This window comes from Diceros bicornis, chromosome 20 (genome assembly GCF_020826845.1).
Source record: "Diceros bicornis minor isolate mBicDic1 chromosome 20, mDicBic1.mat.cur, whole genome shotgun sequence".
Lineage (NCBI taxonomy): Eukaryota > Metazoa > Chordata > Mammalia > Perissodactyla > Rhinocerotidae > Diceros > Diceros bicornis.
In genome coordinates this window covers 6,884,837-6,912,187 of record NC_080759.1, presented here as the reverse complement: position 1 = coordinate 6,912,187, position 27,351 = coordinate 6,884,837, and the positions used below count along the sequence as shown (strand labels likewise).

The following is a 27,351-nucleotide window of genomic DNA, read 5'->3' as shown; positions in this document are numbered from 1 at the left end:
TCATGCCAGGAGCGGAGCCACTACACGGACAGAGGGAAGTTCAGAGCGGTGGATATTGACAGGGAAATGAAGTCTGGAGGGGCAGCGATGGGCCGGTTACCCCTGCTATGGGATCCTGGCCTGGGGGCAAGGGGACACGCCTCTGCCAGCCCGGCAAAACCCTGGTGCTCTCCTCTCCAGGTCCCCCAACCACCCCTATGCCGCAGTGGAGAGGCCCCCCCCCCCCCCCCGCCTGGAGAGGTGGGCTGCTGACAAGCAGGGTTTCAACAGGGAGGTAGGAAAGTCCAGGCATATCTGGGAGCCGAGGCTGGTGGTGGATCCAGGGGCAGCCTCTGGGTGTGTTTTGAGGCCACGCCACCTGGCATCTTCTGCCGAGTCCCTCAGGTCTAGTCCCTGCGTCCCCAGGCCGTGTGACCAAGTGGTACCCCCATCCCCCAGTCACTCAGTCCCTGGGACACTGACAGGCAGGTCTCAAGAGCATTTATTCCTTCCCGGTGGGGAGGGGGCAGGGGTCCAGGTCCAAGGGGCACAGGCCCCTACGTGTACCATATGAAGCCATAGGTGGCATTGAGAATCTCCTCATTTGTGCGCAGTCCATAGAGCTCGCCCATCATGGGGGTCACCCAGCGTGTTGTGTGGAACACAGACTCACCCACCTGTGGGGACAGCAGGGTATGGGTGGGGGTGCAGCTGACCCCTCAGGCCCACATGGCCTGCTGACCACTGTGTCAAAAGCTGCTGTCTTTCCCTCCTCACACCCAGCACCCACTACCCATCTCAGCCCCAAGTTTTCTGTGGGAGGCTGTGTTTCTGCAGTTGCCTGGACTCTGGCCCTCTCTGCCCAGGACCCACCTTCCAGTTGGGCACATCCTTCATGATGATGGCCTCCTCCTCCAGGTTCTCCCGGAGCATCTGCAGGACTCTGCAGGGACAGAGTGGGAGATGGGGGAACAGGCCTGGGGACCCTGAAGAGCCCCTGCCTAATGTACCTGCCAAACCCCTCCCTGCTCCACGCCCCCCCATCACCTCCCGCTGCTTCCAGCCCTGCACACACCCCTCTTCTCCTTTCCTTTCCTCCCCCTGGCAAACTCTTACTGTCCTCCTGCTCCAGCCCCAATGCCCCCTCCTCCAGGAAGCCTTCCTGTTCTGCCTCTTGGGTCTCTGCTGTTAAGTCAAGTCTAGGGCCCTTTCCAAGGGTAACAGCAGCCATGTGTGCATGAGGACGAGGCTGCCAGTCCCCACACGTGTTCTGGCAGTGTCCTGAGCTGCAGGCTGGGGCACTCAGGCCTGTGACTTCCCGACCCTGGCCCCAGTGGCCTCACCTCCGGTCCTTCTCTGCCTGCAACAGAGGCATCAGCGCGATGCGGGCCTCGAAGTCCTCAATCTGCAGGCGCCTGTAAAACCCCCAAACCAACAATGGGATCAGATCAGGCTGGGGTGATGGGTAGACAATGTGGCCCTCAGACACCCAGGCTGATGCATGGGGAAGGGGGCTGGGGCAGAGGCAAGTGAGTGGGACAGGCCTAAGGTGGTGGACTCTGCCCATGAGAAGTTCAAGATGAGGATGAGTGTGGGGGCCACGCTGCTGGCAGAGGCATCAGTCCAGAAGACCATTGGCTTCACACCTTTTCAATTAAAACTTTTTTCTTTTTTTTTTATTTATTTTTTTGTGAGGAAGATCACCCCCGAGCTAACATCCATGCCAATCCTCCTCTTTTTGCTGAGGAAGACTGGCCCTGGGCTAACATCCGTGCCCATCTTCCTCCACTTTATGTGGGATGCCGCTACAGCATGGCCCAACAAGCGGTGCGTTGGTGCACGCCCGGGATCCGAACCAGGGTCGCCAGCAGTGGAGTGCATGCACTTAACCACTACGCCACAGGGCTGGCCCCTAAAAAACTTTTTTCTAATCCTAAAAATAGCCTGGGCCTGATGATTGCAGTGAAACTGGGGGTGGGCAGTGACAACGACAACGACACACGTTCATCACAGGGCTCTGGGCCTTACAAAAACACGTCGCCTTCATCTCAAATTAACTGCCGGGTGTGAGGCTGCAGCAGGTGGGGCCTGCGCATCACAGGCAGTTCCTTTCTTCTCCCTGCTTTTTGGCTTCTTCCAAGCCACCAGCCTTGCTTGTGCTGGGGGGAGTGGGGGAGTGGCACCCAGTGACATGGCCCAGGGAGTGGCCTCTGGCCCTGTCCCCTCAACACCGGAAATCTCACACTGGAAGAGTCTGGATAAACTTCAGCCCCCACCTTCTCCCATCCCCAGGACCCAGAGTAGCACCCCCACTCCAGACTGCTGCCCCCATCACAGCTGCACACTGTTGTCACTACCATGTCCATCCCCCCTGTGGGTGGTGCATCCTGGGAGGCTGGGCCTGTCCAATGCAGGGGCCCAGCGTCTGGCACCCTCCAGGCACTCCTGACTCCACTCAATAATGTCCAGCGCCCTCCACATGCTGGGCCTTCTCCAGTATTGCCCTCAGGGATTCCTGGCCCTGTGGAGGGTGAGCGAGCTCAGGGTGCTAAAGACACATGCCCCAGGATGGGACAGGGTGGAAGGGCCCGGCCAGTCAGGGGCCAATGAGAAGGAGCCACCGGGCAGGGCATCTGGGCAAGCTCAGAAGTGGCCCGAGCCTAAATTGAGGCCACCATGGGCCCTGGTCCCTCAGGCCCTGCATGGCTGGCATGGCCATTGTCTTGCATAGCCTGTTTCTAAGGCCTTATTATCCTCACTCCCTGGTTACCACCAACAAAAACCGACTAAGAGAGCATGTACCAGGCCTCCCCCTCCACATTCACCTCAATCCAATGGGCCATCCTAACTTGGACCCTCCGGTCCCCAGTGGCAGAGGCCAAGGGACGCCTGGTGGCAAGCTCCCTGCTTACTAGTCATTTCTTGAGGGTAAAGCCCAGAAATGGACTTGTGGGGTCAGGGCTTGCACTCCTTGAGGCCCAAGGGGTCGACAAGGGGCCCCGACATACACCAAGTCCACAGGCACAAGGCCCCACCCTCACCAGTGCGCGGCCTACCTGCGTTCGCGGTTCCACTTCATCATGCTCCAGTACCCGAAGAGCAAGGTCCCGATGCCCACGGCGAACATGCTGTAGCCTGTGGGGAGAGGGGGCGCTGGCTCAGCGCCTGCTCGCAGGACAGGCCACCTCTCATCATTTCTTCTCGTGAGGCATGATCTGCTCTCTGTGCAAATACTCCAGAAATATGGACGAGGGAGAAGGTGAAAGCCCCCATGACCCCCTCCCTGAGGTGGCCAGGACCGTCTCTAGTGTGTATTTCTTCTCTTTTTTTGTCTTTGTAGAATGTCCACCAGCCCCATCCCTCGGCCCCCACCCCCAGCCCGCCCCGCAGCTGCAGACCACTCTTTATCCCATTCACCACCACTGCAGGCAGGGGACACCAGGCTGCCTCAGCTTTTCTCTCAAAAGTGAGGCTGCTGTGGCTGCAACACCTCTGCCCCCATGTCAGGGTTTCTGGAAGGTACAGGCTGGGGAAGGACTGCAGGAGAGCCCGAGGATCTAGATGTTTATGGATGGGTGGCCCTGCCCCCATCATCTTCTAGAAAGTTGTCTGGTTCCCAGTCAACTGGCCAGTCACCATGAGGAAGAACAGTGTCCACAGTTGTGTCCCAGCTCTCAGGTGGCTCCTGGCTGCCTGGGTCACCTCCCTGTGTGCTGCCCATGGGGGGCTGGACAGGACTGCCACAGGCAGGCAGTGCCCTGTAGGGGTCGCCTAGCCACCACTTGGGCTCCCAGGGTGCTGCTGCCTCCCGATCCAGCAGGGTTGAGGCCCTGCCCAGAACCCCAGGGGACAGAGGCTGCCATCAATATTTACTGAGCACCAGCGGGCACCTGCATTCTAATCTTGACTGACAGGCTGTGGGCCCGCTGGGGACTTCTGGGAGGCCCAGAGTTCCTGGCGCCTGGCTGGGGCTGGCTCGCCCCGCCCCCCTCATCTTTTGAGCCTCAGTCTCTTCTCTGGACAGGTCTCATGGTTGCCAGAATGAATCAACAAGTTCAGCCAGATCAAGCTCCAGTTAACACCCAGTAAAGGACCGGCAGATGGTGGGTGAAGCCACTCCCTGGGCCTCGTAGGGGGACAAAGTGGGGGCTCTCTCTGCTTTAGCTCAGCTCCAGCACAAGGCTCATCTGGCACCTCTGCTGGACCCAGAGATAAATGAGAAACTGGCTCAATTGTTTACCCCTTTAGTTCAATCTGTTAAAAACATCAGCTCAGGGTAAGACACTTTCACGTAACGGGGGACAGGGTAGCGAGGACACCTGTGCTGAGTGGCAGGACCTCTCCCGAGAGGCCCGAGTGCTTAGGACCAGCTCCTAGTGCGCCCATGGTTTGTACACAGCGGGTGGCCGCCTGCTTTGGGCACTCAATGTTCTCTCCACTGGGCAGGAGCGTCTCACTGGAGCTGCCTCATTCTTTTCAACAGCTGCAGAGAGGCCCAGGGGCCTTCTCTTCTGACCCAGCCCCAGGGACAGACCTGAACTGTCCTTGTGAAAACCCCTTCCCCTTACGCCAGACACCCACGTGTAGGCCCACCTGTAACATAAATTCCTTTATGATGATGTGGCTCTAACTCATCTCTTCCTGCCTGATGGTGGCGAGGCTGAGACCCCAGGCCCTCAGAGAGGTCTGTGCCTCTGGAGCTGCCAATATGGTGAGGGAGGCTGGAGAGGGGCAGGCCCAGAAGGATATGCGGGCCATGCATAAAGACCTAAATAATGTGTAATGCATCCTGTGTTCATGGATCAGAACTTAACCCTATTCAGATGGCAGCACTCCTCAAATTGAGGTACAGATTCAACGCAGAATCCAGAATCCCAACCATCCCCCCAGAGTCCCACTGAAACTGACAAGCAGATCATGAAATTCATATGGAAATGCAGAATAGCCAAAAATTCTGAAAAAGAAGAACAAAGTTGGAGGACTTGCACTTCACAATTTCAAAATTTATCACGCAGCTGTGTGTACAAGACAGTGTGGGAGTGGCAAAAGGAGGGACATGTACATCGACAGAACAGAACTGAGAGTCCAAAAATAAAACCTCACATTTATGGTCAATTGATTTTGGACAAAGGTGCCAAGAGAATTCAATGGGGAAAGAATAGTCTTTTCAACAATTTGGACAACTGGATAGCCACATGCAAAAGAATAAAGTGTGCTCCTTCCTTCCCTCATACTCAAAAATGAACTCAAAATGGATCAGAGCTCAGTGTAAGAGCTAAAAACACAAAACTCTTAGAAAACAGAAGAGTCAGTCTCTGTGACCTTGGATGAGGCAACGGTTTCTCAGATATGACACCAGAAGCACAAGTGACAAAAGAAAAAAACAGATGAATTGGACTTCATTACAATTAAAAACTTTTGTGCTAACACCATCAACGAGCTGACAACACAACCCACAGAATGGGAGAAAGTATTTGCAAATCATATATCTGATAAGGGAATGGTATCCAAAATATATAAAGAACTTTTAAAACTCAATCATAAAAAGATGAACAAGCCAATTAAAAAATGTGTAGGGGCTGGGCTGGTGGCGCAGCAGTTAAGTGCATGCGCTCTCCTGTGGCGGCCTGGAGTTCACAGGTTCAGATCCTGGGCATGCACCAAGGCACCACTTGTTAAGCCATGCTGTGGTGGTGTCCCATATAAAGTAGAGGAAGATGGGCACAGATGTTACCCAGGGCCAATCTTCCTCAAGAAAAAAGGAGGAGGACTGGCATCAGATGTTAGCTCAGGGCTACTCCTCCTCACAAAAAAAAAACGTGTAAAGGACTTGAATAGACATTTCTCCAAGGAAGCAATACAAAAGGCCAATAAACATATGAAAAGATGCTCAACACCATGTCAGCAGGGAAATGCAAATCAAAACCACAATGAGGTACCATAATAAGATACTCACACCCACTAGGATGGCTAGTATCAAAAAAATGGAATACTTGGAGCCAGCCCGGTGGCGTAGTGGTTAAGCCTGCGTGCTCCACTTCGGCGGCCCAAGGTTTACAGGTTCGGATCCCGGGCACAGACCTACACACCACTTATCAAGCCATGTTGTGGCAGGTGTCCCACATATAAAACAGAGGAAGATGGGCATGGATGTTAGCCCAGAGCCAATCTTCTTCAGCAAAAAGAGGAGGATTGGCAATGGGTGTCGGCTCAGGGCTAATCTTCCTCTCCAAAAGAGGAAAAAAAAAAAAAAGAATATTTTGCTACTCAAAGTATGTCCATGGACTGGTAGCATCAGCATCACCTGGGAGCTGGTTAGAAATGCAGGTTTAGCTACTCCAAGCCATAGAAAAATCTTTTAAATTCATGTTTTGATGCCATTTTTTCCCCCCAAAGCCCCAGTAGATAGTTGTATGTCATAGATGCACATCCTTCTAGTTGCTGCATGTGGGACGCGGCCTCAGCACGGTGGGAGAAGCAGTGCGTGGGTGCGCACCCAGGATCCAAACCCAGGCCGCCAGCAGCAGAGCGCACACACTTAACCGCTAAGCCACAGGGCCGGCCCAATGCCAATTTAATTTTAATACCAAAACTTAAGAAAGAAAGAAGTACAGATTCCTTATAACTATTAATTAGAATTAGAATCTCAACTTATGACTTAGAGATAAAAATTATAAATAAAATATTAGCTTATAGAAGTCTTCATTATATCAAAAAAATAAAAAACAATATATAAGCAATTAGTGTTGTCTAGATGCATAGAAATTGGAACTCCTATACGTTGCAGGTGGGAACATAAAATGGTACAACCAATTTAGAAGACAATTTGGCAGTTCCTCAAGATGTTAAATGTGGAGTTATCCTATGACCCAGCAATTCCATTACTAGGTAAAATTTCACCCAAGAGAAATGAAACATATGTCCACACAGAAGCCTGCACAGGAATGTTCACAGAAGCACTGTTCACAGCAGCCCAAGGGTGGAAACAACTCAAATGTCCATCAAGTGGTAAATGGATACCCAAAATGTGGTCCAGCCATACAAGAATATTATTCATCCATAAAAAGGAATGAAGCACTGACACAAGCTACAACATGAACATTAAAATCATCATGCTGAGTAAAAGAAGCCAGACACAAAAGGACACATAGCAAATGATTCCATTTATATGAAATGACCAGAAGAGACAAATCTATTGAGACAGAAAGCAGATTAGCCGTTGCCAGGCGCTGGGGGGAGAGGAGAATAGGGAGTGACTGCTAATGGCGACAGGTTTCTTTTTGGGCTAATGAAAGTGTTGTAAATTTAGATCATGGTGATGGCTGCCCAATTGTGAACAGACTAAAAATCAGTGATTTGTACAAATGAAATGGGTGAATTGTATGGTATATGTGACTATCAATAAAAATGTTAAAGACACAAGAAAAAAAGAAAGAGCCACTGACTGGCTGGGGCCAGGGGAGTGGAGAGAGGAAAGCTGGGTGAGAGATGAGGGGAAAAGACGGGCGGCGGGGGGGGGGGGGGGGGGGGCAGTGCTGGGGGAGGGCAGTCACTTTGGAAGCAGCGTGGATTAAAGGTGGCCTGAGCCAGCTTGGCATGTTCTAGGATGCTGGTGGTGAGCAGTCCAGGCAGAGAGAAGGGGACTAGGTACCAGGCTTGGGGCCACAGGGCTTTGGACAGGAGAAGGGGAGGGAAAGACTGATGGGAGAGGGCCACTGTGGACCATGGCTCAAAAGCAAGGCTGGAGGAGGGCCCAAGAGGACTGAAGCTGAGGGCGGGGTTCCAGATGAAGAGCAGGGCTTTTGCACTTGCTGTTCCCTCAGCCTGGGGGACTCCTAAGAGATGTTCTTCTGGCCCACCCTGGCTAAAGCAGGCTATGAGGTCCCCGGGACAGGGCCCAGCACCATGTGTACACGAAACAAGCAGTTACTGAATGCAGGCACATAAATAAGACCCCACCACCAGAAGGGCTACCTTCCTCACCCCTCTGCACCCAGGAAAGACTGGGATGGGTTTGTATGTGCTACAACGCAAGTTGGTGTAAAGGGATGTGATTAGGAGACCAAACTCCAGGCAGTGGTATTTAGGGCACACAGGAGGCACTGCTGTGTCATAAACTGAAAGAAGACCGGGATAAACGGCATGTTTGTGACTTAAAAAAAAAAAAGAGAGAGGCGCTGGCCCCGCAGCCTAGTGGTTAAGTTTGGCGTGCTCCGCTTTGCTGGCCGGAGTTTGGTTCCCGGGCACAGACCTACACCACTGTCAGCAGCCACGCTGTGGCAGCAACCCACATACAAAATAGAGGAAGACTGGCACAGATGCTAGCTCAGGGCAAACCTTCCTCAAGCAAAAAGAAGAAAATTGGCAACAGATGTTAGTTCAGGGGGAATCTTCCCCAGCAAAAAAAAAAAAAAAAAAAGGGGAGAGAAAGAGACAGAGATGCTGACTGGGGGGAGCCCAGGGAGGTGGGAGGGCTGGGATCCTTCTGCAGCCTGGTCTGGACACAAGACACACAGGTGCACATGTATAAACAGACCTTGCGCCACACACCTGAGGGGTGCACCGGCCTGGGTGTGAAGTTATACCTCAAGAAAAGAAATGAAGAGGCTCAGATCATGTTATATTGCTTCAATCTATTCTAGGATGAGCAGAGTGCCCATGTGGTGCCAAATCCAGCCTGTAACTTGTTTTTGTATGGCCCTCAGGCTAAGAACACTTTTACGTTTGTAAACAGTTGTAAGAAAGCAGCAGCAGTGGACAGAGACCATCCGGCCTGCAAAGCCTAAACTATTTATCTGGCCTTTTACAGAAAAAGTTTGCCAACCTCTGTTCTGGGATACAAAAAAGCCAAGAAGGGGTAGGGAAGGATTTCAGTTTTCATTTGACATTAACTTTTCTACTGTCTGAATTATTACATTTTTTTTTACCAACTCCCTGAATTTTTTTGTTTTTTAATTAAGGCATAATGTGCATAATATGCACAAGCTTAAATGTAAAGTTTGATGAGTTACAGCAAATGTGTTCACCCTTAACTGTTTTAAATTTTTTGTATTTCTCTGTTAACCCTGGGTGCACAGTATTGGCGGCTTTTTCTTTCTCTCTTAATGTTTCTGTGTGGAACCCAATAATAAATTTTAAAATTTTACTCAAAACATTTGAAAAATTTAAGAATACACATTCCCGCGACATCCTGCAGGTGGGGGCCACCAGCGAGGAACCACCGCACAGAACATCTTTTAAATTCCCTCAGTGTTCTGGGTTTCCGCCCCAGCTTTGCCCTGGGTGGCCCTGAGGGGAGGTCGCAGCCTCTCTCCAGCCTCAGTTTCCAAACCTGTAAAACGAAAGCAGGGCGGAAGGCTCGGGCTAAACTAATCTCGGTTTAACCAACTGTAAAATGGGAATAATTAACAGGACCGACCTCCAGGGCTATTAGAGAAAGAAGCAAAGGGCTTAGTAAGCAATCGACCTACTGCAGCAGTCGTCACTGTCATGTACTGAAACTATCAGGGATCCCCAGGCTCCGCCTCTCGCCACACCGCGGGGGAAACTGAGGCCCGGGGCCTCCCCGGCGCCCCGCCCCCGCCGCGGGGCCCACAAGGCCCAGACTCTGACACCCCGGCGCAGGGCGACACTGACCCGACAGTCCCCGACGTGGAAGGTTCCGCTTGTAGTCGATGGGGCCGTAGCCCCCCGGCGGGGGCATGTCCTGCTTCACCTTCGACGCGGCCATGCTCTCAGGAGCTGGTACTTCCGGTCGCAGGCGGAAATTACGTAGCCGGCGGCCGCGGCCATGCTGAGTGTGGCGGAAGCGGCCCCGCAGGTCTAGGGCACGGCTGGAAAACCTAGGGCGCCGGCGCAGCGACTGCACAGCGTGGGAAAGCCCCAGCAGCGAGGCCTGGGGTCGACTGCGCGGCCCGGCTGCGGCTGAGGAGTCCTCATTTCTTCTTTTCCCAAGTGGGGCGTGGCTCAGTCGGTGTGGACGCCTGGAGCCGGTCCGGTCGCCCCGGTCCTTGCACTAAAGGACGTCCAGTTCACCTTCCCTCTGGGGTGATGTGCTGGCCAGTCATAAACTCCAAGCTCCTGAGGGAGCCAGGTCACCGAGTTAAGCCCCCTTTCCCGTTTTCTCTCCCCCGGAGGGCTCTGCGGCAGCCCAGGGCTCCACATGGTCAGGGCTGGGTACACGAAATTGGGGGGCAGTTGCTGCTCAGATTCGAACTCACGAGGAGCTGCCCCAATGCTAGGCACGGATTCCGCTACTCAGTGGTGTTCGGGATCCCTTGCTAGTAGCCTCTCATCGGGAACTGGGCCATTCAGACAGATTATGAGTCACAAAGCCCGAGGGCCTTGGGGGATCCCGCGGGGCGGGGTCCGGGCGGCCTCCACCCCGAGGCAAGGTGACGCCCGTGGTCACTTCACAAGGCAGAAATTGTTACCTGGGCAATAAAAGGCACCACAGCGGCGGAGGCCCGGGAGTGGGCACATGGGGGTGCGGGTGTGCAGGTGCCAATCGCCATGGGTTAGGCCCAAGATCGGAGTCCGGCCGCCCCCCGACAGCAGCCGCCTCCTGCTCCCCGCGCACCCCAGGCGCCACCATGTCGGGCGACAAACTTCTGAGCGAACTCGGCTATAAGCTGGGCCGCACGATAGGCGAGGGCAGTTACTCCAAGGTGAAGGTGGCCACGTCCAAGAAGTACAAGGGCACGGTGGCCATCAAGGTGGTGGACCGGCGCCGAGCGCCGCCCGACTTCGTCAACAAGTTCCTGCCGCGAGAGCTGTCCATCCTTCGCGGTGTGCGGCACCCGCACATCGTGCACGTCTTTGAGTTCATCGAGGTGTGCAACGGGAAGCTGTACATCGTGATGGAGGCAGCCGCCACCGACCTGCTGCAGGCTGTGCAGCGCAACGGGCGCATCCTCGGGGGGCAGGCGCGCGACCTCTTTGCACAGATCGCCGGCGCCGTGCGCTACCTGCACGACAACCACCTGGTGCACCGCGACCTCAAGTGCGAAAACGTGCTGCTGAGCCCGGACGAACGCCGCGTCAAGCTCACCGACTTTGGCTTCGGGCGCCAGGCACACGGCTACCCCGACCTAAGCACCACCTACTGCGGCTCTGCCGCCTACGCGTCGCCTGAGGTACTCCTGGGCATCCCCTACGACCCCAAGAAGTACGACATATGGAGTCTGGGCGTCGTGCTCTACGTCATGGTCACCGGGTGCATGCCCTTCGACGACTCGGACATCGCGGGCCTGCCCCGGCGACAGAAGCGCGGCGTCCTCTACCCCGACGGCCTCGAGCTGTCCGAGCGCTGCAAGGCCCTGATCGCCGAGTTGCTGCAGTTCAGCCCGTCGGCCAGGCCCTCAGCGGGTCAGGTAGCGCGCAACGGCTGGCTGCGCTCGGGGGACTCCAGCTAGAAGCCGAGGTTCCCGCCATTCCCGCGGCCCCGAGCACTGCGCAAGCGCAGCGCACGAGGGAAAGGCGAGCTTCAGGAGTACTGCGAAGCCGCGGCGCGCCACCGCGCACGCCCCCTTCCCCCTCCCCCTGTCCCTCGATGGCGGGGGCCCGCAGTCGCCTCTGTCTGGAATCTAGCTCCTACTCCACGATCCCGAGAGTAGGAGGGCGCATACGCTTCCTCGATTCCGCGTGAAAAGGCCCCAAGAGGGGGCGGCACGAGAGGAGATGGAAGCGTTGCACCTGCGCGGAATGAGCGATGGCTGCGCGGCGGGCGATGGCTTCCCCAGCCAGCCATGCAAGTCGGTGGGGGACGGCACGCCCCGGACACCCCCTTAGAACTTGCAATAAACTCGCTCTTTCTCGCACCTGGCTCTAGCGATGGCTCCCTTTTAGGGAGCAGAGGGGAGGGAAGGTCGCTTCCGCCGAGGAAGGCAGGCGCCCCATTTTAGAGAAAGGCTTGTTGAGGTTCCTGCTCTAGGTCTCAGAAGGGAGTTGAGAAGATTCAAAACGGACCTTTTGGGCTCCCCAGCATGGGCAGACTCGAAGGGGATTTGGGGTCGTCCCCAGGCTCATGATGGTCCTGGCAATGGAGATGCTGGGCTGGGGAGCAAGGACCACAGCACCCTTCCTGTGTTTGAGAATGGAACGGCCGGGGCGTGGGGGCCATCTTTCTCGACATAAACTGAGCGTTTACAGATGACGGAATTGAGACATCTTGGGCAAGATGTCACTTGCCCAAGAACACAGCTAGGGTTTGAACCCAGATATGGCTGAAGTAGGGTGGGGAGGTGTGGAAGTTCTCTTTGGTGGGGTCAGAGGGGGAGAGTCGAGGGTAGGGCATGGGTTGGCTGGGCAAGCTGGTTCATTCAGTCCTCTGTTCATTCATGCATTTATCGAGTGCCTGGTGTATGCCAGGCTCTGGGACTCAGCAAAGAGGCTTGGATTCATCCCTGTGCTTAGCGAGGAGGCAAGTGAAAAGTGAAGGAAAATAAAATGGTGTAGAAATAAAATAATTGTAAGTTGTGCTAAATGCCGGGTCGGGGGTAACCAAGGAGGGACTGAAGCAGGGATGCTTGAGCTGAGCCCTGCAAGAATCAGACACTGGAAGCAGCAGAAGGAAAGTGTTCCCAAGACTGAATGGAGCTCCTGTGGCTGAAATAGAGAGGGAGGGAGAGGTGGAGAGGTAAAGGTGTATGTCCTGGAGAGGGGACCCCATGGGCCTGGGCGAGATTGGGGGTTATTTTGCCTACATTGAGGTTCCTGGGTTTAGTGACAGTGGCTGTTTGTCATTTGGGGTGCATGGGAAACGTCTCCCTAAGTCCTAATTCTGTCTGCCTCCATTTGAGCCCCACACTGTCCCTGAGGGAGCTGCTCAGCTGTGGGTCCCCATATCCCATATCCCACACCTGCTCACTCACCCTCCATGACTTTCAGGTGCCCTGGGGATTAAGTGCCAGCTGTCCCCTCAATTCCTTCTAACAGGCTGTGGACCCACACCCCCCATTTGCAGATGAGAAAATAGAGGCTAAGAGAGGGGAAGTGCCTTGCCTCCAATCTTGGCTGGTTTACATCAAAGCTGAGACAGAAAACCCAACCCCTCTGGTTTACGCAAGAAGGGTGCCTCTCCTGAACTAGGCCATGCCTTAGGCTCCCCACCTGGAAAATGGGGGCAGGAACCTATCACAGGGATTGTTGCGAAGAGGCATGGCTCACTGGAGGGCTGGGCCCCCAGCTTTCTCAAGTTTCCCACTGCACTGGGAATAAAACCCACATCCTTGCCCCTTTCCCCCACCCTCCAGCCACACTGTCCTCCTTCTCCTCGACCTGCCACACTTATTCTCACTTCTGAGCCTTTGTATTGGCTGTTCCCACTCCCTGCACCACACTTTTTTCTTCATTCAAGACTTGCCCTAAAAGGTCACCTCCTCTCTGACATCCTCTTCTTTCCCTCCTTGCCCTTGTCACAAGGTGCAATCCCAACACCTGCGGTGTGGCACATGCCTTTTTCTGTCCACCGATGAATCTGTGTGAGCAATGAGGCCCAGGTCTCCTCCTGCCCTGTGACCACAGACCCATGCCTCAGTTCAGAGAGCACAAGGTCTCAAGGACCAGGGCGAGTGTCCTATTTGTTAGCTAGAGAAGTTGCTCGAGACTCACCCCTGGTCCATTGAGGAGCCTGTGCCTGATCCAGCGAACTCACTCGAGGGCTTGAGTGTGGAGCCCTTGAGAAAGCACCCCATAATTGCACTTCTCAAGGCCAGTGCTGGGGTGTGGGGCACCAGTCAGGGTATGTCATGGGTGGAGCAGGACAGGCTTGGGTTTAATTTGTCATGTATTCTACCAGCTCTGTGCCTTGCCCAGGTGAGACCGAGCTGACCGTGGCATTGGGGAAGGCCGTCAGCCCCCAGACTGGAGGCAGGAATGCCCCCAAAACAGGAAACAGCAAAAAAAATAAAAGTGCCTAGGAAAATAGGGTCATATTTTGTGCACATTGTTCTTCACTAAAATGATTACGTCTCCCTTTGTGAATGAAACTTGAAACAGTGTGTCAACCTCTGGAAACAAATTTTCACCAAGAATTGTTCATTTCAGAGTCAGCTAATGGCTGATGGCTCCTGGCTCCATCTGTGTTTAGAATCCACATCTATAACATCACATCCTGCAGCAAACACACCCAATGCGGTGCCAAGCCTGAAAAGCACTCCGGAAAAACCGGCCACTCTGGGCTGGAGACTGACAGGGGCTAGGAGCCAGCCCGACAGGCAAAACCCACAAGATTCTCACCCCACTTCTCCAGCTCCGTGGGTAAGCAGGCACAAAGCCGCAGGTTCTGGAGGAGATAGAGGCCCGGAAGTGAGGCCACAGTTGCCCAGTTGGAGAGGACTCAATCCCTGTGGGAAGTGAAATCTGAAAGAAGTCCAAGAAGCAGGTGTCTCATCCTTTGCTCCCGGTTAACAAAAGTCAGCCTGCTGCACCTTCCCAAGTCTCCAAGCTGCCCCAAAGCTGGGATGAAATAATGCAGAGAAACCAGGGCCAAGGGGACGAAAGAAAAATACAGCCAATACATCTTCCATCTCTTTATTGTCTTTCAGATTCTAAAACTTCCTCATGACACAATGTATAGCCATTGATTCCAGCCTCTTTGTTTATTGGAACTTTTATTCCGGTTTGGTGGCCGTTTTTTTTTTTTTCTTTTTACATTTATTATCAAAGAATTAGAGTCACAATAAATACAAGTGACACCCCCCCAACAAACCACCTCCCAAATACCCTGCACTAGTGTAACTGTCTATTACACTTTGTTAAAGATTATAAAACTTTAGCTGTCCTTTTATAAAAACCTCAGTCCAAGTTCTTTAGGCAAATGTCACGTGCAGCATAATTCAGCATCAAAGAAAAACCCTATGGTGGAGCAGCAAGGACCGTCTTTTCCATTATTTACACCCCTGTGATGAGAATATATTATTTATATAGAAAACTACTCCCTGTGTCTGTCTACAGGAGTGAGGTGTGGAACACAGGAGCCACGAGAAACAGCAGGACTGTACTCAGTGGCCTCTTTCATTCTCTCTGCACTGGGGCGAACTTTTGCTTCACAAGGGTCTTGGGGTACAGACAGGACCACAGGCCACCCCGGGAGAAGGGCCACTATCGACCTTGTTAAAGGTGTGGGTTCAGACGTCACAGATGGGACACTGGGGACCAAAGTCCCCATAACATGGTCAGACAGCCGGAGTCATGGGCGGCTCCAGGTAGACACACATCTGTGTGAGCATGCAAACGTGTCCCCGTGGGTCCACACACACAGTCATCAAAATGGGGAAGGATGAGCTCTGTGAACCCCCCCACCCCAGTCCACAGAGCAGCTGACATTTTGAAGTTTCCAGTTGCCATCAAGGGTTCATGTCACAGATAACTCGGGACCGTTACAATCTACGTCATTTGCAACTGGTCGCTGCCACATTCTCATTGCTCCTGGGAACCAGGTCCTCTCAGCTCCGAGGCTCCCAGGGGGAGACCAGGACCCCAGCACCTTGGTCAATTTTGAGGGGTGAGCTTTGCTGCTGGGAGAACACCCTTAACATTAATATCCTTTCCTAGTATGATGAAACTCCACACCCAGAGAGGTATTTAATAAGGTCTTTTCCTGTAACATCATAAATTTCATCACACAACCACCCATTTAGGGCTTATCACAGAAGCTGCAGTACAAAGCGGGAAACTAAAGGAAAAAAAAGAGGATAGTAGTTTTGAGACAGTAGAAATGAACTAAAGATTAAGGCATCTCATGTTCTTGCCCCCCCCCCCCCCAAAAGCTGTTTACATCACAGTAAATCACCCCTGATGGGACAGTTCCCAGGGATGCTGGGCTGGAGGAGGCAGGGCCTGGCCATCCCATCCTCTACCTGTGGCAGTCAGGTTTGTACTGAATTCAAACCTGGCCCAGAGGAGAAGTCCAGCTAGGCAAGGTGGGGAGAGGTGGTTCCTGAGCAGTGACGAGCGAGGTTCTGATGCGGCTCAGCTCAGGGCGCTGGAGTCACAGACCCAGTCAACCCCAGCCGTGGCACACTCCTCCAGTGCAGAGGTGACCTTGGCCCAGATGCCTGATCCCGAGTTACTGCACAGAACTGAGGTCTGTTTGCCGGGAGGAAAGGCCGGCCTGGATGCTCCTTCTAGGGGGATTTGGAAAATCTGGCCTGTGTCACTGAACAGAGAGGGCTAACAGCTCAGGGTAGTATCAGACAGGTATTTATTTGCCAGGCACATAAAAAAATGTGAGTAGTAGAAATGTTTGCATACTTCTGATTTTTTGGTGTAAAAACACACCCTTTCCCCCTCCCCATCCTGAATGTCAATTTCTCTCCTTTCCCCCAAATCCCTGGATCTTGGAATGGAAGCAACCCTTCCCTGCCCTCCCCTCCTTCAGCCCATCTAAGTTATGCACCCAAAACAAAAATCTATGAGAAATTTGGGGTTTTACACAACAAAAAATTAGAGCATTTTGCAAAACTAGGTTTTCTACTGCGTGTCAAAAAGGTTTTCTAAACACTGATATTCACACACCATGAGAGAAGGGGTTAAATGAGCCTTTATTAGAATGTTGTAGCAGTGTGTTTGAAGAAGGTGGCCCTACAAAATAAGGATTTTAAATTAAGTCCCTAACTGCATGGATAGGAAAACCAGGGCTGGGGCTGAAGTGGGGAGCAGTGTACTCTGTCTCCACATGCATGTGCACACACACGGGACGCCCTTGCACCTGCATGGAGCCAGCCTGTGCACAGCGTGCACACACAACAGTTTCCGCCTTTCTTCATGGAATCGATTTTTAAAGGAGTGGGAGAAACCAAAACAAAACACAACTGAGAACAGACCTGATCCTTTGTAAGACATTTATGTAGACTCTAAAGAGGGTAAAAGAAAGTCTGAAGGCGAACCCTGGCAGCATGGCCCTGCTTTAAGGGAAGGTTGTAAACTAGACCCAAATGGATACCTTGAAGTTTGGGGGTGGGCAGGGGCACTTCCCCACCCAAACACACCTGACAGGAGCACAGGCCAGGGCAGCTTAGGATGTTGTCCATCAAAATAAGTAGGAAAAGAAAAGGAAAACATTTAATAAAATAAACCACAACAACAACAACAAAAACAACAGCCTGCCCCTCCAACTTCACACTCAGGCTCTGGATGTCGCTGCTGATTCTCTCCTGCCTCCTTGTTCAGCGACACGGGGCTCCTGGGCTCCCGGGCTCCCAGGCTGGGTCTGGGTTGCAGTTTGTTCTTCTGCGAAGTGTGGGAGGTCAGGGGTCTCTGGGATGAGCAGCAGCAGAGGCCTTCTGATGGAGCAAGGGTTGGATGGTCAGCGGCCCACTCTCCGGGCGTGGGGGCTGTGCTCGGCAGGGACCCTTGGGTATGCAAGGTTTACTTTAAACTCCATCATCATGAGGTGATTAAAAAAAAAAAATGTCAACCTAGAGATTGCCACGAAGGAAGGCAGCCAAAGACTGGGAGGGTAAGATGGGGAAAAGCAAAAACAAAACAGAACGCTCCACTTGACTTCAGAAGCCCTGGGCGCTGGTCTCGCCCAAGCATGTCACAGTGTCCAGAGTGAGCCATCCATGCGCCCTGCTGGGGGCCGAAGGGGAGGGCTGGGAGCAGAACCAGCCCCCGAGGTCTGCTTTTCTGCTGGTGTTGGGCAAACTAAAGGCAAAGAAAGGAAGAAAGCCCACAGGGAAGGTCCCCCAGTGATAATCCTCATCCACCTGTGAAGTGCCCCCCAGCTGCGACGAGACTTTGCAGCCAATGAACGGAGGTCTCCCTTCTGCAGCACAGCTGGTACTGGCTCGCTCTCTCGGGGAGCATGGTGTCTTCCCAAGCGGAGGGTGGCAGGGCCAGGTGGGAGGGAGAAGGGAGCCTGTTCTCCACTGGGCCCGGCTCGCACTATTTCCATGTGGCCGACTGGGGGATGGAGCGTGGTGGGATCATGTCCAGGAGGTACTCTCGCTGGCGGTCCACGGCCGAGGAGGTCTTGTGCACTGCCAAGCTTGGGCTGACAAACGCAAGGGCCCCGCCTGCAAAAGAATAGAGGGACAGGCCGAGACGGCCCCTGTCGAAGGAGGCTCCCAGGAGGAATCCAGCCTCAGCTGGGCCAACCAAGCACAGGTGGCACAAATCCCAGGCCTTGGAGCTGAAGAGAATATAAGAAATAACCCAACTGCCTTCCCAACGTTCCCAGCCTCTGCTGCGGTAACCCCAATAATCACATTCTGTCAGCTACCCAAGAGCTACGCCTAAACTGAGTTGTTTACCACAGTGCTGTTAAGAACAGTGAAAAACCACAAATGACTGAATTGTGCAACTGGGCAATCCAGTATGACAGAACATTATGCAGCCATGAAAAATGGCCCTGTCCTCAAAGAGTTTTTAATGATACAGCAAAGTTCTCTCATGAAAATGTTAAGAGGGACATGGAATGGCGAACACAGCATGATCCCTCTGTAGGACACACGTTTACACACAGGACCCTCAAGTGAAGAGGCAGATTGGGGAGAAGCCCCTGAGCACAGCATTGGTTCTCCTGGGGTGGAAAGTACCATTATCTTCTCCTCGCAGCTATCTTCTCTCTTTGTATTCTCCAAACTTCCACAATGAACAAGTGTCACTTTTATAATTGGATAATAAAGAAATGACCGCCACACATACCAGCACACACCGATTTTTGGCTGGCCTTGTGATAAGCACTGCCCCAGACACCCAGCTGCAGCAGGGCACCCCAGAGTCACTGTGTTACCTTGAGACTATTTTTGGTGGAGGTTAATACATTCTGTGGAACAAGTGTTCCGAGGTCAAATGCACTAGGGAACCCACCCTGTGTGTTCAAGGCTGGCACTCCAGAAAGCTGCTGTTTCCCTCAAACCACCACCCAGAAACCCAGGGTGACCAGGAGCACTGGCAGAACTCTTCTGGAAAATGCTGCTTTTAAACTGTGACTCTTTTTACCTCTAATCCTACCGTTGAACATAGCAACTATTTATTCCTTCATATTCCCTTCCAAACATTACCTTTATACACACACACACAGTTTTCACATTGGTGGTATCACTGCATACATACCATGCACACTTGTATTTGACTTTTCCCACTGATTTCATATACTTGCAAGTTTCCCATAAAAGGAATTTCCAACGAGCCTGTGCATTCTCTACTGTTATCTTAACATGCTGAGCAAAAGTATCTCTGCCTGGTTTATGATTACAAATGCCCTCTGCTCTCCAGGCTGTGTGGATTCTTCTGCAGTTGAGTGAAAGTCCTCCCTCCTCTCCTGAGCTCACTCTCCTGGGGCAGGCTCTGATACCTGGGCATGTTTCTAACTCGTGGTCAGCTGCATGCACAGTGGGCTCCCGTGTTTTGTTTGCACGGACAGTCTAGCCTTTCCCAGTTCTGACAAGGGAGACATTTTATGACAGTGCCTCTTCTTCCTACAGGGATGCAGCGACCACGGGCGGACACTCACTCTCACGATGAGAACACTCGGCTGTCTCTTTCTCTCAGCCCCTTTGTGCCTACCTTTTCCACTTTCCCATTTTTGATCCCCGCCCGTCCCAGGGTCCCCATCCTTCTCCTTGCATTCTTGTTCTCTTTTGTACTTTGCACCAGCTGACCTGTCCAATCCAGAGGGGAGGAAGAGAGTGTCTCACAGAGCAGGGAATGAAGGACACTGTCTGGGTGAGCAATAAATGATATTAGTGCACCAAGAAAGGTACAACATAACAGCAAAAACAGGTATTCCCAACAGCAGGAAAGGGCAAGGGGAGCATGAGTTGGCAAGATGAGCATCTGTGCTGACAGAAGTCCACTGGATGTCGGGGGAGATACTGCCTGAACTGGATCTGCCCCATGTTTCGGGTCAAGGGCTGAGAATTTGGTACAGAGCGTGCAGATATTGAGGGCGATTAATATCTATCCAGGGCTACCACTTGTTCAGGGCATCCTAGTTAGTGAACAGAAGAGAATGAGCTGAAGAGTTGGAGGAGTTGCTCTCAGAGAGCAGGCCTGGGGGTTCAAGGCCCTTGGTGCCGCTTCCGTTCACCCTGTGCATGTGCACGTCTTTGTTAAAAACAAGGAAGGTGTGGATCTGACCACGGCAAGGTCTCTACTTTGAGCCCCATGGGGGCTGCCCACCTGTACTCAGAGGTGCCTTCTTCCAGTTGGAGGTGGTGTTGCCCTTGCCAGCACTCACAGCTCTCTCGGAATGTCTGCCGGTCCTGCTAACAAGGGCTGTGGCCGAGGCTGTGTTCTGCAGTTTGGGCGACTGGCTGAATGTGTGCAGGACACCTCGAGGTGTGGTGGCCGAGCCCCGTGACAGCTGGCTGGAGGCCTAGAGTGGAGAAAGGGTGCAGCGGCTCACGTGGGGAAGCAGGTGGCAAAGAGCGAGACGCTCAGCGCAGCCTCTCCTTGCTCTGGCCGACCTCTTCCCACCCACACAGGGTCCCTAAAGTCCAAAATCAGGAGACCAGGTAAGTTACACCGAGGGGAGAGGGGAAGGGAAGGAGAGAGACAGACAGACAGACGAAGGCAGCATGACAGTCGGCGACTGACGTGGTCACAGTCTGGGACGTGAGGGCTGGTTGGTGGCGCGGTGCAGGGGGCTCCCGGCACCGCAGTTCTGACCTGTAGCACAGCCCCGTTACTCCAGTCGCGGGCCTCTCCTGAGCGGAACGCCAACTTACGCCGGGGTTTTATGACCTACACAAATGGGGGTTGAAATTGAGGTCAGCACTGTCCCAAGCTGGCCTAGGGTGACCTAAAGTGACCAAAGAGCAGCAGCTGTGGCCACGCGAGGCCCAGTCCCCACAGGACAGGCGGTTTCCCGAGGGCAGCACAGACACCCACTATGTGGGGATCTTAAGAAGATATATTTATTAGTGAATTACAAATGACTTCCAAGGATACAAAAAATTGCCAATGGGGAGTTTTGGGTCTACAGGGGGTGGGAAAGTAAAGCATTAAAAAAAAGCAGCCAAAAAAACTTAATTTCAAATTTGCTTCTCTCCTTAATTTAGCTAGAACATTTCTTCCAAATGCCCCTTTTGTATCTCAATGTGGCTTTCAGAAAAGTCCTTTAAGACAAGAAGTACTTGTCAGCCGGCACACTGCGAGTGAAAGCTACAAAATCTAAAAAAACTGCAAATTAGTATTTTTACCACCAAACGCCACCATTAAATGCAATTTAGACGCACAGTTAACAACCAGGCAGATGATCGATGAATGTGGGGCAGAACGTCAGAACATCTTCACTGCTAGTGACAACTCCCTGCCAAGGGAATGCGGCCCCTCTCCTGGAAGGCGAGGCCGCCCAGCCCACGTTCTCAGGCTGCAGGGCCACAGCTCCGGCCCTCGGACAAGGACTCTCACCTGCTTCAGCGTAGGGTGCGGGGCAGCAGCAGGCTCAGCCTTGGCCTGCGCGGGGGCAGTGCCCTGCTGCAGGAGGCGCTGCTCAATCTCCTGCTCCTGCTGCAGCGCCTTCACAAAGGCGGCCTTCAGCCGGCTTGTGTGCTCCACCTTGAGCGCCTTCTTCTGGTTGGACGCCATGCAGTTCTCACACATTATGGCGCCACCCTTCTCCTCCCGCCAGCGGCACGTGAAGTCCGTCTTGCACTGGGCACACATGTAGGGCTCTCGGGACAGCACAACAGCAGCTGACATCCTGCCTGCTGCAGGGAGAGATGGGTGGACTCACATGGAAGGAACAGGATGCCAGAGTCAGAACCCCTACCATCCCTGGGCAGGATGAGAATGCGGGAGAGAGCAGGAGCAGCGCCCTGGGCTAAGTGGCTCAGGCGGCATCGATAAACAAAAGCCCCAGTTGACGTTATCTGTTTGTTTAGTTTAGCAAACACATATTGAGTGCTGACTGTGTGCAGACACTAGGCCAGCCTCAGGGAAGGTTTGTGGGTAGAAGCAAAGTTGAAGCGCTTTGGAAAACGTCGTAGGTTAGGCGTCCTGGGTATTAACTCTCAAAGATATTAGTGGAGTCAGATTGGCTTCTCCTGATCACCTTTCCCACCTGCAGCACAACATTAGATCTCACAGGCAGACGTTTCTAACCCTCCCACACCTCATCACCAGTGGAGAGGAGATGGTGACCACTCCAGGCCACCACCTTGCCAGGATGGGCACCCTGGCTAGTGGGCGAGTTAACTAAGGGCTGATCAGTGAGTGAGCGTTCATATTGACAAGCACTGTGATCCACGCCTTGTAGATCAAGGTATTTGTTTCACACAACAACCTCCTGAGGGAGAATCTCCAACCACATCGTCCCAAGGAAACGGAGGCCAGGGTGATGAAGTGACCTATAGAGTCACATGGCCAGTCAGTGGCAGGGTCAGGACTCATAGCTGCTGCCTGGCTGAGGGGACATGGCCACTCTGGGGCCTCAACCCCCTTGCCTGGGAGATGAGAACATGGCATCTCCTCAGTCAGCCACAGGAAGGGTGACCAGCGACGCAACATAAAGCGCCTACTGAGGTGTAGCGTCAGTACTCTTTTTTTTTCTTCAATGTACATATTTTCGCCATTCAATGTGCAGGAAGGGGTGTTTTTTGCATTTTGTTCCTATCTTTTCTGTGTCCAGCACTCAGGGTTGTTTAACTGCCTCTTGAGCATTACAGACCATGGTGCTGAGAGACTCTTGGCCTTCTCCCCCTCCCCTGCAGCTCTGGGCCTGCCTGAGCTGCCCCTGAGCACTGAGGGGCTGTGCAGGAACCAACTCTGGGTGGACCTATCACCCCACAAAGCAGATGAGAGGTCACTTGTCCAAGCTGCCTGCAGCCCAGGGTCTACCTCAGGCCACCAGCTCTGGGCCCCTGCCTGTAGCTAACATGCTCTGGTAAGAAGAGCACATCTTCTTCCACACGTCCAACCCCAGAGGATTTGGTACCTGCTTCCCAGGCAGCTGCGGCCTGCGTGATCAGTGTCAGAGTTGACATATGGGTGTGAGGCTGCACTCAGCGTCCAGCCTGGGGCTCTGGGGAGTGTCAGGAGATGCCTCAAGCAAGGTTCAGAGCCTCCTCCCACAGTTAGGTCCTATTTGGGGCAACAGGAGAGGGCCACTGACCTCTGGTGAGAGAACCAGCAGAGACATGCTGGTCTGGGAGAGAAGAAGCCTGGCGCAGGCAAGTGCAGGATGAGTGAGAATTTCTTCCTGACTCAGGCCTCCCCACCCCTCCTTCCTACACTGGCCTTGCAGCAGCTTTTTTGCCAACTTCACTTCACCATCAAGGAGACACCAAAAGGATCCAGGTACATCCAGGCTGTGTCAGAGCCCATACCCCTCCCTGCTGGGCCTGGCTTTGGGGCCTGGTGGTCCCTCAAGGCAGCCTGACAGGTGGAACCCACCAGGCCCTCCCCTGCCCTGGACTGCTTATGGCTTGGCCTCCTCCCTCCTCAACTTTGAGCATCTGATGAGATGACATGCGGAGACGATTCAGGCTGGCTGCCCAATTAATGTCACCACGAGGCTCAATCTCAGGGCAGAAGCGTCCTCAGATCAGAGTCTGGTGGAAGCCCCCTAAGGGCCAACCTGGCTTCTCACCTACGTTTCCAATGTTGTTTTTGCTCACTACCCTGTATATGCCCTTTTATTCCTAAAACCTCCTAGTACACAGGTGTGCTTTCCAAACTGCTCCCAAGGAGGGTGATAAGATGAGTCTGGCCTAGACATGAGTGTCTTTCTCCCACCTTGGGGGCTCATGGCACTCAAGGCTCTGGAAAGTTCTTGCCCAAGAGCCCTATCTGGAAGCAAAGCCTGTCAGCCTCCCACACACTTTCCTCCTCACTGCAGCCCCGCCCACCCTCATGGCACACCAATGTCACAGGGCCATTGATGCTTGTCACCTTGGACCATGCACATGGGGCTTTGGGCCTCAACAGGGCCCAGCTCTTAGAGAAGTCCCCAACAAGAGAAGGAAGGTGCCGGTGATGTGTTTGAGGACTTATCCAAACCTCATAGCAAATAAATACTGATGACGTGATGTTGTCCATAAGATGCTCCCTGCAAGGCAGCTCTGGGTACACTGTAGGTGCACCAACATGTGCTGTGCATTGAAAAAAACCTATGTAACAAACCAGTGGTAAGAGATGAAAACAGGTCCATGGCTTGCTCACCTTGTGTCTCCAGCAGGTTTTGCACCACCTCCTCTAGGCCAACCAGATAGATGAATTCGTTGTTGGCAGCGCTCGGCAGGAAGTTCATCTCTGGGGCTGGGGGCTTGGGAGGGGGGATTTCGAGCAGTGTCTTCTCCAGTTGTTTGCGCAGCGCAAGCTTGGCGGCCGCCTGCCGGCTGGCTGGAGAATCAGCAGAGGTGACGACAGAGGCCACGCTGGTGGGGGTGGAGTTGGCCTGAGCAGAAGTGGCTGTCGTCCCTTTCAGCGACGCTGGGGAGGGCTTTCAGGAGACAACAATCTGGTCAGTGTGAGGATAGGCCCCACCACTGCACCACAGCCAAGGATGGCACGGTTAGCTGCACTGACTGATGAGTCCTTAAGAGAGTAGCTCCGAGCTGCCTGACATCAGTGAGCAGCAGGCAGAGCTGCATAAACTCACTGCCCTATGAGATGACCAATCCTGTAAACACACTAGTTGAGGTTTAGCTGATATTCAATAAACCGCACACATTTAACGTCTGAAATTTGCTATGTCTTGCCATCTGAGAACACTCATGAAGTCGTCACCATGACCACGTCAGTGCTCCCAGGCATGGCCACTGTCCTATTACTATGGCCTGACCCTCCTCTCAACACAGGTCTGGGCAGCCTCTTTCCTCACAGGGGTGCAATGGTGGTTCACTGTGGCGTCGATGACATTTCCCTCATGAGCATCTTTGCGTGTGCTTGTCTGGAGATGCTAATGTCTTAGTCAGCTCACATGTCGTCACTGTCATCAGGGTTACAGGGGAGATGAGCTCCTGGACCAACCCCTGCCCCTTCACTCCTCTCGATTTTTACTGCTCCTGCACTCCTTTATCATCTTTGTCTGGACCCTAGTGGCTGACTCTCCATTGTCTCCTTGCTCCAGTCTACCCGCCCCGTAACACTATCAAGTGCTCTCCCCAAACCTCAGAACTGACCATGCCAGTGCCCTTAGCTTTGTGGGGTTGAGGACCCTTCTGGAAATCAGAGGAAAGCAGCATACACCATTCCCATGAAAACACACACACCTAACAACTTGCACATAATACTTCACGGGGCTCAAGGAGCCCAGGTTGCTATCACAAGGACACCCACCCCCACAAAGGGTCTCCAGAGTCAAGCAAGACTCCCCAATGCAGAGGATGCCATCACATCACAAAACCTTGGCCTGGGTGCCCTCCTCTCACCAACCAGTTCCTCTTTGTCCCCCTCAAGGGCACCCCTGGCACCGCTGGGAGCAAAGCCACACATTCCACCACTGCCTGTCCCGTTTCCATCCTTACAGCACACTGAGCCGAGAAGAGGGTCTGGCACACAGTAGGAATTTGATCAACATTTATGGATGAAACTGCCTGCATAGGTCAGTCTTTTGCTCTGCTCAGGACATCCTCATATGGGTGGCAGACTTGAATTCAACTTTAGAGGAGGCAGGGACACTGCCCAGAGCCCTGCTGGCCAGGCTGTTATCTGAGGAAGGCAAGGATGCACCATGCCAAAGGAAGAAGGAAGGATAACTCGCCGTCAGCAAAAGCCTCTGCAGACCCAGTAATTTTATCTGTCAATGAGACTCTTGCTTCCAGCCCTGGTACCCATCTTCCCGGCTCTGCTGGGCAGGGACAGACCCTGCCCATCTCAGAGACTCTGTACAGAGGTGAAGAAACAAGTGGCTAAGAATAGAAGTGCTGGTGCTGTGAGGACATTTGCAGACGTGTTCTCCATACATGCTCTCTTGCCTGCAGTGGGGAAGGCGGGGAGGGCTCCGGTGCCCCCCAGCCCTCTCCAAGCCCATTGGACACCTCAGCTGGCCTCATCTCTCCCCACAAACCTGCTGTGCCCCACACACCGCCTCTCCCAATCCCTCAGTCTCCCCACAGCTCAGCTCAGGGCTGCACCCCTCACCCTCTCAGCAGCCATCTACTTCTGCTAGATAGCAGATATGAACACAGGACTCCTGCCCATGACTTTCATGTCCCAACAGGCCCAGAGGAACTCAAACCCAAACCCTGTGGAGTATCCAAGGCCTCATCCGGCTCTGAGGGAGCAGGCAGGTCATGCTGCACTGCCCTGGAGACCTGACTGTGTCCCAGGACCAGGAGCCCTTACAGGGGCAGTCACAGAGCACACGCCCCATGCTGGGCCCTCACCTGTGGGATGTTGACAAGCAGACTGGTGCTGGGGACGTTGGCGACGCGGATGAGGCCCTGCTGGATGATCCTCTGTCCCTGAATTTGCACACTAGGCACAGATGCCCTGGGGGCCAGGAGGAGTGGCGGTGGCCCCGTGCTGGAATGTTGTCTGATGTTGTGGATTTGCTGTCAGGGTAGGGTGGGGTGGGGGACAAGATGATGAGAGGGACGATGGAGCAAGGCACAGGGAAGGGGTGGCCCCATAGACCCCAACCCCGGGAGCTTGGGAGGACCAGGAAGGGTCGTTCTTGTGAGGTGGACAGTTGTTTGGGGTTGCCGGACACACTCCTGTCCCCTAAGTGCACCCCTAAGAGCACCTGCTCACCTGGGCCCCCCTGACAAGTGGGGGCATGACGACCTGTGAGCTCGTCTGTGGCCCCAGCTTTGAGGACGCCTGCTGTCCACCACGGACCAGGGGCGGCGGGATGACACTGCCAGGCATTCGAGTCGAAGAGGCCTGTCAAGGACACCAACCCCCAGATCTTTTATGGCTTTTTTTAAAAATGAGTTCACCGTTCTTGTACTTGTTTAAAAAAAGAGGGGGTAGATAGAGAAAATAAAGCTAAAACGCTTATTTATTCTAAACATGGAAGAACCAGGGACACAAACTCTGACATGAGCTGTGCAAACCTGGGCTCACTCAGGACTCAGGGGCCCACCAAAGCAAGAGTTCAGCTAACAGGGACCCGTGCTGCCCGCCTGCTGGTCTGAGCTGGAGACTCAGGCCTGTTTGAGGGGAGATGGGCCCTTGTCCAGATCTCAGTCCTGTGGCTAAGAGCAGGAGCTCTGCTGGTCTCACTCCATGGACAGAGGAGGCTGTGAGTTGTGCTGGGACGAGGCCCTTGCAGGTCCCACAACTGCCCTGGGGAGAATCAGGACTAAAGGAGCCGGGTCTGCCTAGCATCTTAGTCCTCTCTCCAGTCTCGCTAGGGGCCCTCCCAATATCAGCATGATTTGTTTATGGTGTCAACGGTGGCCTACTTTGGGCCTAGAGGTTTGGAAACACAAACATGCTTTATGTTTTGGGCTGCAGCCGGAAGGCCTCACT

At 53.6% G+C, this 27,351-nt stretch overlaps 3 protein-coding genes across 8 annotated transcripts in view; 1 reads left to right on the top strand and 2 right to left on the bottom strand.

Moving 5' to 3' along the window:
- Window positions 1–463: 463 nt before the first annotated feature.
- NDUFA13 (NADH:ubiquinone oxidoreductase subunit A13) lies at window positions 464–9,724 on the bottom strand. Its single transcript, XM_058563890.1, has 5 exons — window positions 9,616–9,724; window positions 3,036–3,114; window positions 1,323–1,394; window positions 853–922; window positions 464–656 (listed from the first exon to the last, which is right to left on the bottom strand). The coding sequence occupies exons 1-5, from the start codon at window positions 9,707–9,709 to the stop codon at window positions 537–539; spliced, it is 435 nt and encodes a 144-aa protein (XP_058419873.1). The 5' UTR covers window positions 9,710–9,724; the 3' UTR covers window positions 464–536.
- A 148-nt stretch (window positions 9,725–9,872) lies between these two features.
- TSSK6 (testis specific serine kinase 6) lies at window positions 9,873–12,479 on the top strand. The gene has a single exon (XM_058563889.1). It carries the CDS (start codon window positions 10,572–10,574, stop codon window positions 11,391–11,393), a length of 822 nt encoding a protein of 273 aa, XP_058419872.1. The 5' UTR covers window positions 9,873–10,571; the 3' UTR covers window positions 11,394–12,479.
- Window positions 12,480–16,504: 4,025 nt separating this feature from the next.
- The window catches only part of GATAD2A (GATA zinc finger domain containing 2A), a 94,574-nt gene continuing 83,727 nt past the window's right edge, over window positions 16,505–27,351 (bottom strand). For 5 of the 6 annotated variants that reach the window (XM_058563883.1, XM_058563884.1, XM_058563887.1 and 2 more), the window contains 7 exons: window positions 26,629–26,760; window positions 26,262–26,429; window positions 24,094–24,373; window positions 21,343–21,641; window positions 20,599–20,673; window positions 20,110–20,305; window positions 16,505–17,999 (listed from right to left, as the gene is read on the bottom strand). In XM_058563883.1, coding sequence (XP_058419866.1) covers window positions 17,869–17,999; window positions 20,110–20,305; window positions 20,599–20,673; window positions 21,343–21,641; window positions 24,094–24,373; window positions 26,262–26,429; window positions 26,629–26,760 — 1,281 coding nt within the window. In that variant the 3' untranslated portion in view covers window positions 16,505–17,868. The remainder of the gene's footprint in view (window positions 18,000–20,109; window positions 20,306–20,598; window positions 20,674–21,342; window positions 21,642–24,093; window positions 24,374–26,261; window positions 26,430–26,628; window positions 26,761–27,351) is intronic. The other variant, XM_058563885.1, reaches the window with a different exon arrangement.

What these genes read in the sequence shown, in the direction of transcription:
- TSSK6 (XM_058563889.1), top strand. Translation starts at nt 10,572, where the DNA reads ATGTCGGGCGACAAACTTCTGAGCGAACTCGGCTATAAGCTGGGCCGC.
- NDUFA13 (XM_058563890.1), bottom strand. Translation starts at nt 9,709, where the DNA reads ATGGCCGCGTCGAAGGTGAAGCAGGACATGCCCCCGCCGGGGGGCTAC. An exon ending in TCCACGTCGGGGACTGTCGG is followed by an intron (nt 3,115 to 9,615) that starts GTCAGTGTCGCC and finishes CTCTCCCCACAG; the next exon opens with GCTACAGCATGTTCGCCGTG. An exon ending in AGGATGTGCCCAACTGGAAG is followed by an intron (nt 657 to 852) that starts GTGGGTCCTGGG and finishes CTGTCCCCACAG; the next exon opens with GTGGGTGAGTCTGTGTTCCA.